Below are 15,970 nucleotides of genomic sequence, written 5' to 3'. Positions count from 1 at the left end.
CTGTGAAATATGGTTATAGATGCCAGGGTTGTAGCTTCTCCAAGTGCACTGGTGACATGTTCTGACACTGCTGTGCTCTCTGCTCTGCATCGCTTCAAACATTGTCCACTCTACTTTAAAATCTGTAGCAAGCTTCTGGTTAAATACTACAGCAGCAGGAAGCAGCTTGATACCTTGAAAGAGCTTGATGCAGAGAGTGGGACTACCCACAATGCACTTGCAAGCTAATTATCATATATTGCTTATAATTAAGTTGCAGTATTAAGGTGAATGGGGATAGGGTGCAATACCGGACACAGCCTATATAGAAAGGTGGCGCTGTTTCTTTAAAAAAAAAGATCCTTTTCTAAAGCTCATAGCACAGATTTAACATTTTAGGATTGTGGTTTTTGACACTGTAATAGGATTAGACGCCTTTTTAATTAATTGGGTTGTATTCTCCAAAAAAAAAAAAAACTACGGCTCATTGGAATTTGCATATAAATGACTCATTACTGTAAGGGATCATGGGATACCTTTATATCAAATGTCAGATCTGCGCTTCATTAGCATTCCAGATTCTTGTTTGTATTTGTACACAGAATTCATTGTATGGTTTTGGATGCAGAGATGTGTCTGGAAGCTTAGGACCCCCTCTCCGGTAGATGCGGGGCTCCAGATGAACTCCCTACATTTTAGCCTTTGTGCCATATTCTATGGGGAAATGCTTCATTGTGGAATACCGCTTTAAATGAGTTGTTACATTTAATGTAAATAAAACATATTCATCTGCGCTTTCTGCTATAGCTGATAACTGATACATTGTAACAAACTGCATCTATGTCAGATGTATAGTTAGTTGGATTTGCCGTGCACTAGGGGAAGCAGGTGCAGGATAGCGGAGATCTGTCCAGAATGGGTGGAGACAAGAGTGGGCAGGCAGTGATGACATCACTGAGGGGGTGTGGCTCTGACCACCTATGTTGCTCTTTCACAGCCCTGCAGCAGTAGTTGCTTGCCTTGGAGGGTTCATTATCAGTCTCTTCTAGAAAACAAGTATTAGACAGGATTTAGGGACATGAAGTGACACAGCTGACCCGACTTTCACTTGTTCTGCCTGATTATTTTATGGCACATGAACTGAAACAGGACCCATATGTCCCTCCGGCTGCTACCTCCCGCTATTGCTAATCTGCGGCACTGTCTGATTAAACTGGGATTAAGATGGAACTTGTGTGATGCTTGGGAGTAGCAGAAGCTCAGAAGAGGGTTTAATGAGAACTCCAGGACTGTCACAGTTAAAGTGAACCTGTTTGGGTGATTTGGACCCTCCTATCTGAGGGCAGAAAATGATAGAGGGAGAGAAGCCGAGCTCTGGGATATACGGGTTTATGGGGTTTGCAGTGGGATTTATGGATTTAAAAGCGGAATAAAACCTGTCAGGACTCGTAGATAGAAAAAGTCCTGTGTGTGGGTGGGGTAATCAGGACTCTCACTGTCAATCACTGTGTGTGGGCGAGGTAATCAGGACTCTCACTGTCCATCACTGTGTGTGGGCGGGGTAATCAGGACTCTCACTGTCCATCACTGTGTGAGGGCGGGGTAATCATAACTTTCACTGTCAATCACTGTGTGTGGGCGGGGTAATTAGGACTCTCACTGTCAATCACTGTGTGTGGGCGAGGTAATCAGGAATCTCACTGTCAATCACTGTGTGTGGGCGAGGTAATCAGGACTCTCACTGTCAATCACTGTGTGTGGGCGAGGTAATCAGGACTCTCACTGTCAATCACTGTGTGTGGGCGAGGTAATCAGGAATCTCACTGTCAATCACTGTGTGTGGGCGAGGTAATCAGGAACCTCACTGTCAATCACTGTGTGTGGGAGGGGTAATCAGGAATCTCACTGTCAATCACTGTGTGTGGGTGGAGGAATCAGGACTCTCACTGTCAATAACTGTGTGTGAGCAGGGAAATCAGGACTCTCACTGTCAATCACTGTGTGTGGGCAGAGTAATTAGGACTCTCACTGTCAATCACTGTGTGTGGGCAGGGAAATCAGGACTCTCACTGTCAATCACTGTGTGTGTGTGGGGTAATCAGGAATTTCACTGTCAATCACTGTGTGTGGGCGGGGTAATCAGGACTTTCACTGTCAATCACTGTGTGTGGGCGGGGTAATCAGGACTCTCACTGTCAATCACTGTGTGTGGGCGTGGTAATCAGGACTCTTACTGTCAATCACTGTATGTAGGCAAGGTAATTCTCTCTATAAGAGCTAACATGGCTGACAGGAAGTAGATCCCGACAACTTCCTGTTTGAGGAAATTATGTAATAAATGTAGTTGGACTATCATCGATGTGGCGCTATGATATTATTATACAGTATATGTGTTGTTTTAACCTTTTCGGTAGCCATTTAGCACATATTTGAGTAAGATAATGAGAATCGCAGCGCCATACTGCACTAACAATAGACGTTAATGGCTTCTCTAATTCACAACACGTCTGCCCTTTCGCTTCCTTAATGGTGGTGATTACTGAGGAACATTATCCTAATTGGCTGCAGTATCTGCCGAAAATTTAGATATAATTAAAGTTATTAAACCCAACTTAATGTTCTGTTGCTGTTCCCAAATTCATTAAAATCCGTGGTTCTCCGATGGTCGGCCTCCAGCGGCTTTTCTCCCCAGTCACCCGGACTCGCAGGGAATCAATGTATTAGATAACGGTTCCTGCTAATGATCTATTTCCCCTGAAGACAGGCTGAGCATCGATACTGCGCCGCCCGTAACTTTCTTAATTAAAAAATGTGAGTATTCCGCTTATTGACATATCCGTGGAATACGAGGCTCATCCTGCGATGTGAGAGGGAAATTGGATTTAGTTATTTTGAGGAATTAAAGGAGCACTCCAGGCAAAGTGAATATGTAATACATAAAGGGTGTGGGGAATCACCAAAGGGAGATTCTCTGACCCCGAGGACCCTGACATATACTTGCAGAATCTTTTCGATTATTTTGTTCCTCTGTTGTTCTCCCTGGAAAACTAGTTTCCCTCTTTAAAAGGTAACTGGAAGACCTCCTACCCTCCTAAGAACCCCAATTCCTAGGACGTGGTGTACCTGGAAGCTAGAGTTGTGATATCACTGCTCCGGCTTTTTTTTAGATGCTGTAGGCCTCTACAGGCCAATTGAGGAGGGTCAATCAGGAACAGGGCGCAGGAGCAACATCATTGCTTCGCAGATTGACAGTGCAGACTTGTAGTATTGTAGGCCCAAAAATTACCATTGTATTACTATTTACCCCATGCTGAGTAATGCTTTCAATGTATAATTCTGTTTTCCTTTAGTCACCACAAGGGGGAGCTAATGAGCTGAAAGTATACAGTAAGCTCAAAAGCTCCCTCTAGTGGTGACTATAGGAAACAATTTTTGCTTTATTTAAGGGGACTGCTATTTGGGCAGTCTGTGTGCCTTGGAAAGTCAGGTAATTGTGATGATTGGCAGGGAGCTTGTAAATCATACAGCCCATAGGCAATGCTACACAGGACTAAGTACCATGTATATTGTATTTTTCGCAGTTTGGCCGGACCGAAGTAATCGACAACACGCTGAATCCAGATTTTGTCCGCAAGTTCGTGCTGGATTACTTTTTTGAAGAGAAACAGAATTTAAGGTTTGACGTGTGAGTATTTCATGTTATTTTTACAATGGACATCACTCTAAGCTTAAGGCTACTCGGTGACTAATGGCAGAAAAGTGAATGTGTGTGAATATGTATTTGATTACCAAATCAAAAGTCGCTGCCTAGCCTAAAAATCTTGTTGAAATGTATTAAAATATTATAGTAGATGCATAATTGTACGCAAATATATTCCCATAATAACATGGGAATGTTATAGAGCAGGAGGAGCAGAGCAGATTGTACATAGTGTCCTATCTGCAGGCAGCATGTTATAGAGCAGGAGGAGCTGAGCAGATTGTACATAGTGTCCTATCTGCAGGCAGCATGTACAGAGCAAAAGGGGGGTCATTTACTAAGGGCCCGAATCGCGTTTTTACGTGGGGTTAACCAAATTTTACCGTTTTGCGCTGATTTTCCCTGAAATGCCCCGGGATTTTGGCACACGCGATCGGATTGTGGCGCATCGGCGCCGACATGCACACGACGGAAATTGGGGGGCGTGGTCATCGGAAAACCCGTCAGATTCGGAAAACCCTCCGTATTTAAAAAAAAAAAATGTGTCGCTTGACACGCGCTTACCTGCACCCGGCCTCGCTTGGTGAACTTCAGTGCACTCCGACGGAATTCAGCGCAGCAGCGACACCTGGTGGACATCGGGGTAACTGCCTTAGTGAATCGTTGGAACACCCGAATCCTCCACACAGAACGCGCCACTTGATCGTGAATGGAACGGGTAAGTAACTCTGCCCCAGGAGTTAGACAGATTGTATAAAGTGCCAATCTACTCCACTTGTTATCGAGCAGGAGAAGCTAGAATGTCCAAATATGGGATATAGTTGCAATACTAAACATTGCCTATGGACAGGGGGGACACTCTTTTTATAAATACACACCCTTTTTTTTCTAATCTTATCTGACCCCTGTAAATTATTCTTCCAAATATCTAAAAATGTCATTGCTATGAGGTTCTCTTATTATGCGTCTGACAATACGCTGATGTCACGCACTGTGATGACTATGACACGTGTCTGTATTGGGGACCGGAGAGAAAGTGGGACAGTCAGGATCCATGGAGATATTTGTTACTGTGGCAACAGCCTCCCTGGTCCTGCTGGGAGGACGCCTATTAACCCCTCGATGCCGGAGGGACAGACACTTGTGAGATTATATCTATTTATAATCCGTATCGCTCATGTAGGTGACCTGCATTCACTGCAAAGATCCCTCGACTTACTCCGAGAGGGGAGATAAATACTGCGGAGAGATACAAGGTTTATAGATAGATCGATAGATACAGGCAGAGATACTCTCTCCAGGAGTTTACGCCGTAACAGCTCCATGGACTTCTGATACAAAGACAGGGAAATGTATACATGGTGCCGGCTTCTAGAAGGTCGGCCCGGAATTACCATGATTTCAGCCATGGAGTTCTGCGTTATCACCGATTTTGTTGTGGTTTGGATAGATAAATAGATCAATAAATTTTGGGAAGAGGCAGCACTCCGAGATTTAAAGGGAACCTGTCACCAGGGACAGGGTGCAGAAGCCCATTTCAGCTGGATTGCAAAGATGGATTTCTTCCTTTTTTGAGCATTTACATTACCATATAATTCTGTGTTATAACTTGTCTTGAACCCTGACAGAATCCAAGGTTTGCTTTGGTTGGATGCATTTAAAAAAGAAAAAAACATGTGACTTGTCTTTACTGCTCACTCCTCAGCTCCCAGCCCCCACCTTTGTGCTCCTGTACAGCTCCTCCCTCCCCCACTGATGTCAGCTGACCAGACCCTGAGCACTGTCCCTGTGTGAGTGAAGGAGCAGGAGGGAGGAGCTGTACTGGAGCACAAAGGTGGGGGCTGAGAACTGAGGAGTGAGCAGCACAGATAAGTCACATGTTTTTTTCTTTTTTAAATGCATCCAAAGCAAAGCAAACCCTGGGACTCAGAACTGGATTCTGTCAGGGTGCAAGGTAAGTAAAAACACACAATTACAGGCAGTCCCCGGGTTACATACAAGATAAGTTACATACAAGATTGTTCTTAAGTTGAATTTGTATGTAATTGTAGATCCAGGAAAAAGAAAAATTTGCCCCTGTGACAATTGGAGTTTCAACATTTTTTGCTGTAATGGGACCAAGAATTATCAATAAAGCTTCATTACAGACACCTTACAGCTGATCATTGCAGTCTGGGACTATAGTAACATCCAGAGAGGTCACCAGAGGTCACAGGGGGCAGAGGGGTCCGTCTTTAACTGGGGGTCATCTGTAAATCGGGTGTCCTTAAAGGGATATTCCCATTTCGGGAAATTAATGCTGTTGTTTGTATTATAAAAAGTTATACAATTTTCCAATATACTTTCTGTATCAATTCCTCACAGATTTCCAGATCTCCGCTTGCTGTCCTTCTATGAACAGCTTCTATTTTTAGTACCAGAGGGCAGAAATCTGTGCATGGTCACACAGGTGCACGGCTCGTTATAACCCAGAGCTCTGATTACTCTGTGTGATACTAACGAGCCGTGCACCTGTGTGACCGTGGTCAGATTTCTGTCCACTTGTAGTAAACATAGAAGCTTTCCAAAGAATGACAGCAAGCAGAGATCTAGAAAACTGTAAGGAATTGATACAGAAAGTATATTGGAAAATTGTATAACTTTTTATAATGCCAACAATAATATTCATTTGCTGAAATGGGAATATCCCTTTAAGTAGGGGACCGTGCATATGGAAAAGGCAGTAAGACATATTTGCAATCCAGCTGCAGTGGGCTTCTGCTCCCTGTCTTAAGTAAAAATGAGGTTCCTGATGCAGCAAGAGGCAATTCTTTTTACCAATGGCTGAAAAACACCAAAACGCATCTTGGAATAAAGAATCACCTTATCACTTGTGTCACCTTAAATCTTGAAATGCTGCTCTTTCTGTAAATGAGGCTTAGCAGACACCATTAGTGCATTGCTGCTCTGGATCTCCTGAAGTCCGATGCGATGCATGATGTCAGTCACAGAAGAGGAGGCGATCAGAGCCCCCACCTTGACTTCAGTGTTATAATCTCCGCCTCCTTGACTCTATACAAACAATTTACATCTCACTTCAAAGTTGATTTTCTGGATGAGGCCACCGCACTGTTTTATGCTGTTTGACAATATACTGGTAGTGGTTTATTAGACCAATTGCTGATGACAGGTTCCCTTTAAGTTGAATTTGTATGTAAGTTGGAACTCGAACACTTTATAATTATAGGTCCAGACAAAAAATTTCCCTGTGACAATCAGATTTACAAAATTTCGAGCTGTCATGGGAAGAAGGACTATCAGTAAAGCTTAATTACAGACACCTTGTAGCTGATCATTACTGGGACTAAACTAAAGCATTCAAAGAGCTTCACCAGAGGTCACAGTGGGCCGAGAGGTCCATCTGTAACTAGGGGTCGTCTGTAAGTCAGGTGTCCTTAAGTCAGGGACCGTCTGTAATGTGTGAGTGAATAAATCCCAGAGGAGCTACAATATACTTTTTATGCAGCTGTAGCTGAGCTGGGTGTGTCATCAACAGGGTCGGCTCTAGATTTCGGTAGGCTCCTGGGTGACAGAGCCTCTGTGGGCCCCTTTGCAGTGAACTCATGTGGAAGCTTTCAAAATTTCAGAAACTAAAACAGTCTTCTGTTCCCTAAAATATTCTCTAGTTTATCATCCCAAACAGCCCCCTCATGGTTATCTTATATACAGTACCCTCATGGTTATTTTATATAAGCCCCCCTCTCCCCCTATGGATTCATTACATACAGCCCCTCTCATTCCTTATGTGCAGCCTTATGTTGGCCCCCCCCAGCAGCTCTGGGCCCCGACACTTGCCCAGGTATGCCCAGTGCTGGCGCCGGCCCTGTCTATCCGGGTGTAGCGGCAGGGAGTGGTGTTCTGGATGAGATGTGCCAGGGGTGCATGTTCTCGGCTGCAGTACAATAGATTGATCTGACTCTTGTAAAATAGAACAGAATCGCCACAAATAGAGTCTAAAAATACAATCAATTCCCTTTTTTTTTTTATCATATGTTCAAGTGAAATTACACGGCTGCCGCGTCTGAGTGAGGAGTGGGGGGGCTCCGGGATGACACAACCGTGGAGGCTATTGGGATGATTAGTTCTCCATTTAGAACCATGATGCTTTGCAGTGGAATATTGGGGGATTTATTAAGGTAGTTCCTCCGACGTCCACCAGGTGGCGCTGCTGCGCTGAAAAGCATCGGAACGCGCTGGAGTTCACCGAGCTGGGCTGAGTGAAGGTAAGTGCAAGCTCCGCGACAGATTTTTTTTAAAATGCAGCGTTTTTTCTGAATCCTTCTGGTTTTCGTTCGGCCACGCCCCCGATTTCCGTCCCGTGCATGCCAGCGCCGATGCGCCACAATCCGATCGCGTGCGCCAAAATCCCAGGGCAATTCAGGGGAAATCGGCGCAAATCGGAAATATTCGGGTAACACGTCGGAAAAACGCGAATCGGGCCCTTAGTAAATGACCCCCATTGAGTATGCCTTGAACCATGTAGTTGTTCTACCTGAACTATGAAGCATCTCTTTCTCTTCCCTTGGGGGAAGTGCCTGCTCCTCAGGGGCGTGTACAAGGGCGGAGATGAAATATAAGAAGTTTTCCTTCTTGTGTAGATCAGCAGCACCCCCTTCTTTTTGTAAATTTCAAATTTTGACTGCCACCTATTGCCAGTGTTAGACTATCCCAGGATCTTCTGGTGGGCACAGGTACTAACCTAATACTAGACCCCAGAGGTCCAACACTATTTGGAGGCTACTAGGGTCTATTTTGTAGGGTTTTACAAAGGATAGCCGCCAAGAAAAAATGTATTTGTTGGGCCCAAGAGACCATTGCTCACCACATACCATCTCTCAAAGATACATGCTGTCATATGACCTGTGTAGTATATTGAAATGGAGTATAGAGCAAGGTCAGGCGCTAAACCCATCTCCACAAAATGCCCATGCTAGCTCAATTCTCTATTTTGGGGGGGGGGGCACTTTAGGAATTTTGCTGCCCATTTCCTCTATAGCCATGGTTCAAGCCTACCCCATAGATTACAACCATTAGCTGGAGGTGACTATTTTATCTAAGATATATATGTTTTTCCTTCCTTGGGGGAAGTAATAACTCCTCGGGGGTGTGTTCTAAGGCGGAGTCAAAAGAAAAGTGTTCTTCCTAACTTTATCTAAAGCTTATAAGCAGCAGTACCCGATTCTTTCCGCCTAATGAAAGAATTGTAGACTCCTTTAGCTCCTTCGTGGCCGTCTATCTAAGATATGTGGTGTTATATGGCCGTTCTGGAGAACATAGTGTGTTTGAGGCCCCTCCCCCACAGTTCTGAGGCAATGATTTACACTTATATTAGAAGTGTTATTCTTTTGGTCATGTGAATTATTGGGAAATTACAATGTGATGAAGCCTGTAATAAGCGCATTATACTTTGTAGCTGTAATAATAACGCACCCTTCATGACCCATATTAGACCGTGACCTCCAGTATTTTTATATTTGACAGCAGGGAGCACTGTATACTGACCTCACCTCTATTCATGTAAGTAGGGAGTGGGTGATACAATAACTTTTTCTACAATGAGATAGATTTACTGTGCATATCTTATATTTATGTATGATTAATAGTACAGCGCCCCCAGTGGCCATATATGAAAAGTGCTTTCCTACAACTTACCTAATATATTATGCAAAAATCAAGATGTCCCCCCCCCCCTATATAATATATAGGGGCAAGTAGCCCATCCCTTCTGCCATCAGGGTCAGACTGGCCCCTGGATCACAGGATCATCTGGTTAATTAAGGTTTACACATAATAATAGGCCCCAAGGGTCACAAGACAATCTCGTTAAGAGACAATTACATGTAATTATGGTCTAATTAAGCCATAAGATCATAACGATGATCCGTCCTGTCTGTGTAATGTATGGATGAAGGGCGGCTCTATGTTTATACCCCATTGATTACACTGGAAGAAAGGGGCAACACAACTAGACCCCCCTCTGCCCTGGAGCCTAGAGGATGCAAAGTAAAGATTTTCCGCATGTCAGGCGGTATACCAGGGGTTAACGTCTTCTATCTGTTGGCCTAAGGCAATGAATGAGTAAATGTCTGGTGGTCTTGGACCGTGAGGGAGTTAGTGACTGTATATTTTGTGGTATGAAGCAGTTAAAGAGTAATGTCAGTAAGTAATGGAATGAATGTCATTATCCCTGGTGGTCTATAGCTGTGCAGGTGCTGGTGGTAGTATTTTTGGTGGTCTAGGGCGGTATAAGAGTTGGTCGTATCAGGTTAATTTCCGAATACCTGTTGGCGTAGTGCATTGATAACATTAAGGCTTTCCTAGGTGGGTGGTGATTGGGTTAATATCTTTATATGTGGTGGTCTCGGGAAATGAATGAGTTATTGTCAGTGCGCCTGGTGGTCTATGGCTGTTAGTGCTCTTGGTGGTTCAGGGAAGTGAAGGGGATATTGTTAGTGTATATGGTGGTATAGGGCAGTGAAGGCATTGGTGTTAGTATACCTGATAGTCTAGGGGTTACAGTCAGTATCCTGGGATGTCCATAGTAGTGAAGGTTTTAGTGTTAGCCTTCCTGGTGGTCTAGGCCACTAAGCGAGTTATTTCCAGTATCCCTGCTGATCCATCATTGTGAATGGATTAGTGTTCGTATAGCGGTGGGCTGGGGGAGTAAAGGGGATATTTTTAGTGGTATACCTGGTGGTCTAGGGGAGTACAAATGTTTATGTAGGTATCCCTGTTGATCCATGGTGGTGAAGGTGTTAGCGTTTGCTTTCTTGGTGGTCTAGGGGAGTAAAGGGGGTATTGTTAGTATATCTGGTGGTATACAGCAGTGAAGGGGTTACTGTTAGTATACCTGGTGGTCTAGGGGAGTAAAGTGATTAATGTCAGTATCTGATCCATAGTTGTGAATGCATTCGTGCTTGTTTACCGGTGGGCTGAGGGAGTAAAGGGGATATTGTTAGTATATCTGGTGGTTTCCCTGGTGGTCTAGGGGAGTAAAGTGATTAATGTCAGTATCCCTGTTGATCCATTGTTGTGAATGCATTAGTGCTTGTATACAGGTGGGCTGGGGGAGTAAAGGGGATATTGTTGGTGTATATGGTGGTTTCCCTGGTGGTCTAGGGGGGAGTAAAGAAGTTTAGGTCATTATCCCTGTTGATCCGTGGTAGTGAAGATGTTAGCGTTTGGTCTAGGGCAGTAAAGGGGTTAATGTTAGTATACATGATGTCCTAGGGCAGTAAGGGGGATAATTCGGGGAGTACCCTCTGGTTCTCAGCGGACAAGTGCGCAATAACCGTGATACCAGAACTCCCAGTCTGACTGGACCAGAAGTACTGGAGCCACCACTGGGGCTGGGAGGATCCTCTGGAGATGTCAGCATTGGGTTTTTACTATTTTGATGCCACACACCTGCCCCTGGAGACTTTTGGAACGTCCCTCTGATGTATTTTCACTGTATTGAACACTGTAACAAATAACCAGCTGTTGGCGAGCGCGGAGATGAGTAAGTTCTAGTGACTGACATGTTGGGCCCCCGCTGCTCCCCTGCAGCTGTAGTGCAAATCATCTGTTTAGTATCCGAGCCCTCAGCGGGACTTGGATACAGATATGGAAGCAGTGAGAGCGATGCGAGAGGAGAATCTGGTATCGACCTCAGGTCCTCGGGGGGAGGCGCACATTTACTTGTCAATCCTTACGCTGCTCTTGTCGGGAGAGAAAACATCAGTATTTCCCGCCTGCTCCCAACCTGTATACACAGGGGGCAGCACTGAGTGCAGGAATACTGACACATCTATATATAGGGAAGCGCTGGGGGCGTACATTGTAACCATCAATCCTTCCATAGAGGCCACCCCTAATCTCTCCTGACACCTCTGCCTGTAGTCTCAGGGAAATAACAATGCCGGAGCCTCTGTTCCTGGAAATCTCCATGTGACGGCTCCTCTGTTATTCTTCCTGGAAATGTAGAAATATCAAACCTTCCAACTTTCAGAACAAGAAAGGAGGGACAAAAGTTTTACCACAACCCTAAAAAGCCCACCGCACACAGTGTATAACACCCCCTTCCTGTGGCCCCCGCTGTATAATGCCCATTTCCTATAGCCCCCCATATTGTATAATGCCCCCCACTATATAACACCCCCTTCCTGTGGCCCCCACATTGTTTAATGTCCCCTTTCGCTGGTCCTTACTGTATAATACCCCATTACTATGACCCCATACCTCCCAACTTTTGTTGAGGAGAAAGAGGGACAAAACTGCGGCGCGCGTAGCGCGCCGCAGCGATTTTTTTACCCACAGAAGCCACACCCTAGCCCCGCCCCCTAACCACACCCCCATGGCCACGCCACTGCTCATACCTCCAACGCATCCACTGACACCAATGTATATATAGCAGCAATATACATATATATATATATATATACACACGGATTAACCCCACTGGCACCAATGTATATTTATGTATATAATTGGGGGGCATATTCCACTCCCCCTAGACAACGAGCGTGTCCCCCCTAGACAACGAGCATATCCCCCCCCCAGACAACGAGCATGCACCCCCCCAGACAACGAGCATGCCCCCCCCTATACAACGAGCATGCCCCCCCCTATACAACAAGCATGCCCCCCCCTAGACAACGAGCATGCCCCCCACTAGACGAGCATGCCCCCCCTAGACAAGTATGTCCCCCCCCCTAGACAACGAGCATGTCCTCCCCTAGACAACGAGCATATCCCCCCCCAGACAAAGAGCATGCCCCCCCCTAGACAACGAGCATGCCCCCCCCCCCAATGGCTGCGTGCCCTTTTTAGTGTGTTTGTGTTATTTTTGTCTTCCAGGACCGTGCCTGCTGTGGACTACTTCAGATTCGAAGGATTACGTTGATGACCGACATTTCTAACAAATAAAATGGCCAACGAGGGTGTGTCTGCGTTCTTTGTTCAATTAAACTTATATTTGTTAAAAACGGTGTGATTTATTTTTTTGCGACACTCTTCATAGTTTGCCATAGTAGTGGTGCCGGCTAGGTGACGGTGCTCATTACTAAGGGCTGGCCTTAGTGTTTGCCTTAATACCCATACCATTACCCCGGTACCCACCGCCACCAGGGGTGCCGGGAAGAGCCGGGTACAAACCAGTACCTGACCGTCTATAGATGGTCAGGTAGTGGGGCGGCTGCAGGCTGGTATTGTTGCGCTGGAATAGCCCCCTAACAGTGGCCTATCCCAGCGCAGTAATGGCAGGCTGCTGCTGCTTTATTGTATCTGGCTGATTTGAAAAATAGGGGGCACCCCATGCCGGTTTTTTCTTCAAATTTTTGACAAAAATATGCATGGGGTCCCCCCTTACAAGGGGGCTCCCAGGCTGTTTCCCTCATTTTTAAAAAGAAATGGAAAAAACCGGCATGGGGTGCCCCCTATTTTTCAAATCAGCCAGATACAAAAAAGCAGCAGCAGCCTGCCATTACTGAGCTGGGATAGGCCACTGTTAGGGGGCTATTCCAGCGCAACAATAACAGCCTGCGGCCGCCCCACTACCTGACCATCTATAGACGGTCAGGTACTGGTTTGTACCCGGCTCTTCCCGGCACCCCTGGTGGCGGTGGGTACCGGGGTAATGGTATGGGCGTTAGTGTGAATTTGCCAAAAAAATTAAGGCAAACACTAAGGCCAGCCCTTAGTAATGAGCACCGTCACCTAGCCGGCACCACTACTACGGCAAACTATGAAGAGTGTCGCAAAAAAATAAATCACACCGTTTTTAACAAATATAAATTTAATTGAACAAAGAACGCAGACACACCCTCGTTGACCATTTTATTTGTTAGAAATGCCAGTCATCGACGTAATCCTTCGAATCCGAAGTAGTCCACAGCAAGCACGGTCCTGGAAGACACAAATAACACACACTGTGGCGGATGCACTGAATTATTGTGACATGCACCCGCTCAATAAGATGTCCCCAAAATGGTATTAATTTAAGTGTCATCTCATACCGCATAAATGACACCTTAAAGAGGGCCTGTCACCCAGAAATTCGGCACTAGATGTTACTAAAGTAATCAGCTCCTAGTGCTAAACCAAACGCAGCGGTGTTACACAGGAACCTCTGATAATGCTAATTAACACTGCCGCGCTGTACACTACAAACGCCGGACCGCTCTCAAAGTGGCGTATTCATGAGGGGGTGGGATTGTGGGCATGACACGAGGCAGTCACCGCCGGCCTATGGAACAAGCGGGGGCGGTCAGGGGAAGAGGGACCGCCCCCTCATGAATACGTCGGACCCCTTTGAGAGCGGTCTGGCGTTTCTAGGGTACAGCGCAGCGGTGTTTGTTAGTGTTATCAGAGGTTTCCGGTAACGCTATCAGTGTAGCACCGCTGCGTCTGTCTTAGCACTAGGAGTAGCTTACTTTAGTAACATCTCTGGGCGCGTTCACACGGTGCGTTTTGGTTGCGTTTTCATTGCGTTTGAAATGCATTACAACAGCTGAGAGGCGATTTGCCTAATTACATTACTGTTTACGCTTGTTAACGCATGCGTTGACATTGCGTTTAGAGTGCGTTCTGTAAACGGAAACGTTAACAGTAATGTAATTAGGCAAATCGCCTCCTCAGGTGATGTAATGCGTTTCAAACGCAATGAAAACGCAGGACATAACGCACCGTGTGAACGCGCCCTCCTAGTGCTGTTTTTCAGGGTGACAGCTCCTCTTTCCACAGCTCCGCACACCGAAGTATAGAAAAGTTATTGGCCTCAAAGTATGGCAAAATGAAGAATTTTTTTTCTACAAAAGATTTACATTTTAAAAAAAAATCTAAAACACAATAATTCTTTTCAATGTTACCATTTTTAGGACAGTATGGCCTTTTAAACAATTTTTTTACATGTTTTATATTTTTTGCGAGAAGAGTTGTTCTTTTTAGTGTCTTATTTTAGAGTGCAGAACTTTTTTTTATCACTCTTTAGGAAATTTTTTTTTAAAGGTATTTATTAAAAATGATCTTTTTTCAGAAAGTTTTTTCCTTTTTTTCCCTGGCGTTTACCGTGCGGGTCCAGTAATGATTCTGTTTTATTATACAGATTGTTACGGACGTGGCAATACCAAATATGTGGCGGTTTTTTGTGTGTTTTATACTTTATTAAGTGTTTTTATAGGAAAGTGACATTTTAGGGGCTTATATTTTTATGTATTTATTTTTTATTTATTCTAATGTGTAGTGTTCAGTGTTTTTACTTTTCCCTACTTGAACTTGAACCAGCGATGCTCTGATACACTGCTCTACAATACTTTTTCATTGTAGAGCAGTGTAAACTGTCTGAGCGTGCAGACTGGCAGGGACATCGGGCAGCTCCGGGGCACATGCCAGTCCTCGGAGCTGGCCAGAAGAGGATCGGTTCCCCTGGTAAGCGGCGCGGGGGATCCGATCCATAGCGGGAACCCCCTCACATGCCGCGGTCATGCTTGACCGCGACGTGTAAGGGGTTAACACCCACGATCGGAGTCGGCTCCGATCGTGGGTGTTAGAGCGCGGTGACATTGCAATTATTTCAGGGCTTGTATGTCACAATGCTGTCCTGACAAGTCCTGATAGATGTGTCCTGTCACCCAGCACACACAGCTACAGGTTACTGTGAGGGTCAGGCTGTGTCCTACCTCATCTCTGCTGGGGAGATGCTTCTGCTGGACGTCTGCAGCTCCTGAGGGGGGTAAGCCATCACACAAGGTGCTGCTCTCTCTGTGCTGCCCCCTGCACCTCCACAGCTTCAGGAGAAGGAGCAGAGGAGTGTGCAGGGTCTATGGCCGGGGCACACAGCAGCCGCTCTCCTGGTGACCCATACCTCCCAACCGTCCCGCTTTCGGCGGGACTGTCACGATTTTTTAGCTGTGTCCCGCCGCCCCGGGAGGTTGAGAGATATTCACGGATTTCCCTGCATTGTCCCGGGCCAAGAGACTGAGTCCCGTCTCCTGGTCCCGGGACACAGATCGGCTGCAGAGACACAGCGGCAGCGCGGAGGCTGTGAAGTCTGAGCTCCCAGCACACAGCACTACCCCTCCTCCCCCCCCCTCCCCTGCCGCGGGATGTGTGAGGAGGAAACATCAGGGGGGGAAGTGTCACCTGGAGATCCTGAGCTCCCAGCACCTCAGAGCACAGCACGGCCCCTCCTCCTCCCCCCTGTGTGAGCTGCCGTGATGTGTGAGGAGGGAGGCTGCAATGTGCCCCGGCCATGGACCCTGCACACTCCTCTGC

At 45.9% G+C, this 15,970-nt stretch overlaps 1 protein-coding gene across 1 annotated transcript in view; it reads left to right on the top strand.

The window, feature by feature from the left end:
- Positions 1 to 15,970, top strand: part of CPNE9 (copine family member 9) — a 176,849-nt gene that overhangs the window by 50,875 nt on the left and 110,004 nt on the right. The window contains exon 5 of the mRNA XM_072128058.1: positions 3,561 to 3,664. Within this exon, the coding sequence (XP_071984159.1) occupies positions 3,561 to 3,664 (104 nt within the window). The remainder of the gene's footprint in view (positions 1 to 3,560; positions 3,665 to 15,970) is intronic.

Source organism: Engystomops pustulosus, chromosome 10 (genome assembly GCF_040894005.1).
Source record: "Engystomops pustulosus chromosome 10, aEngPut4.maternal, whole genome shotgun sequence".
Lineage (NCBI taxonomy): Eukaryota > Metazoa > Chordata > Amphibia > Anura > Leptodactylidae > Engystomops > Engystomops pustulosus.
Note: the sequence above shows the minus strand (reverse complement) of the source record. Positions and strands in the feature narration are given on the sequence as shown.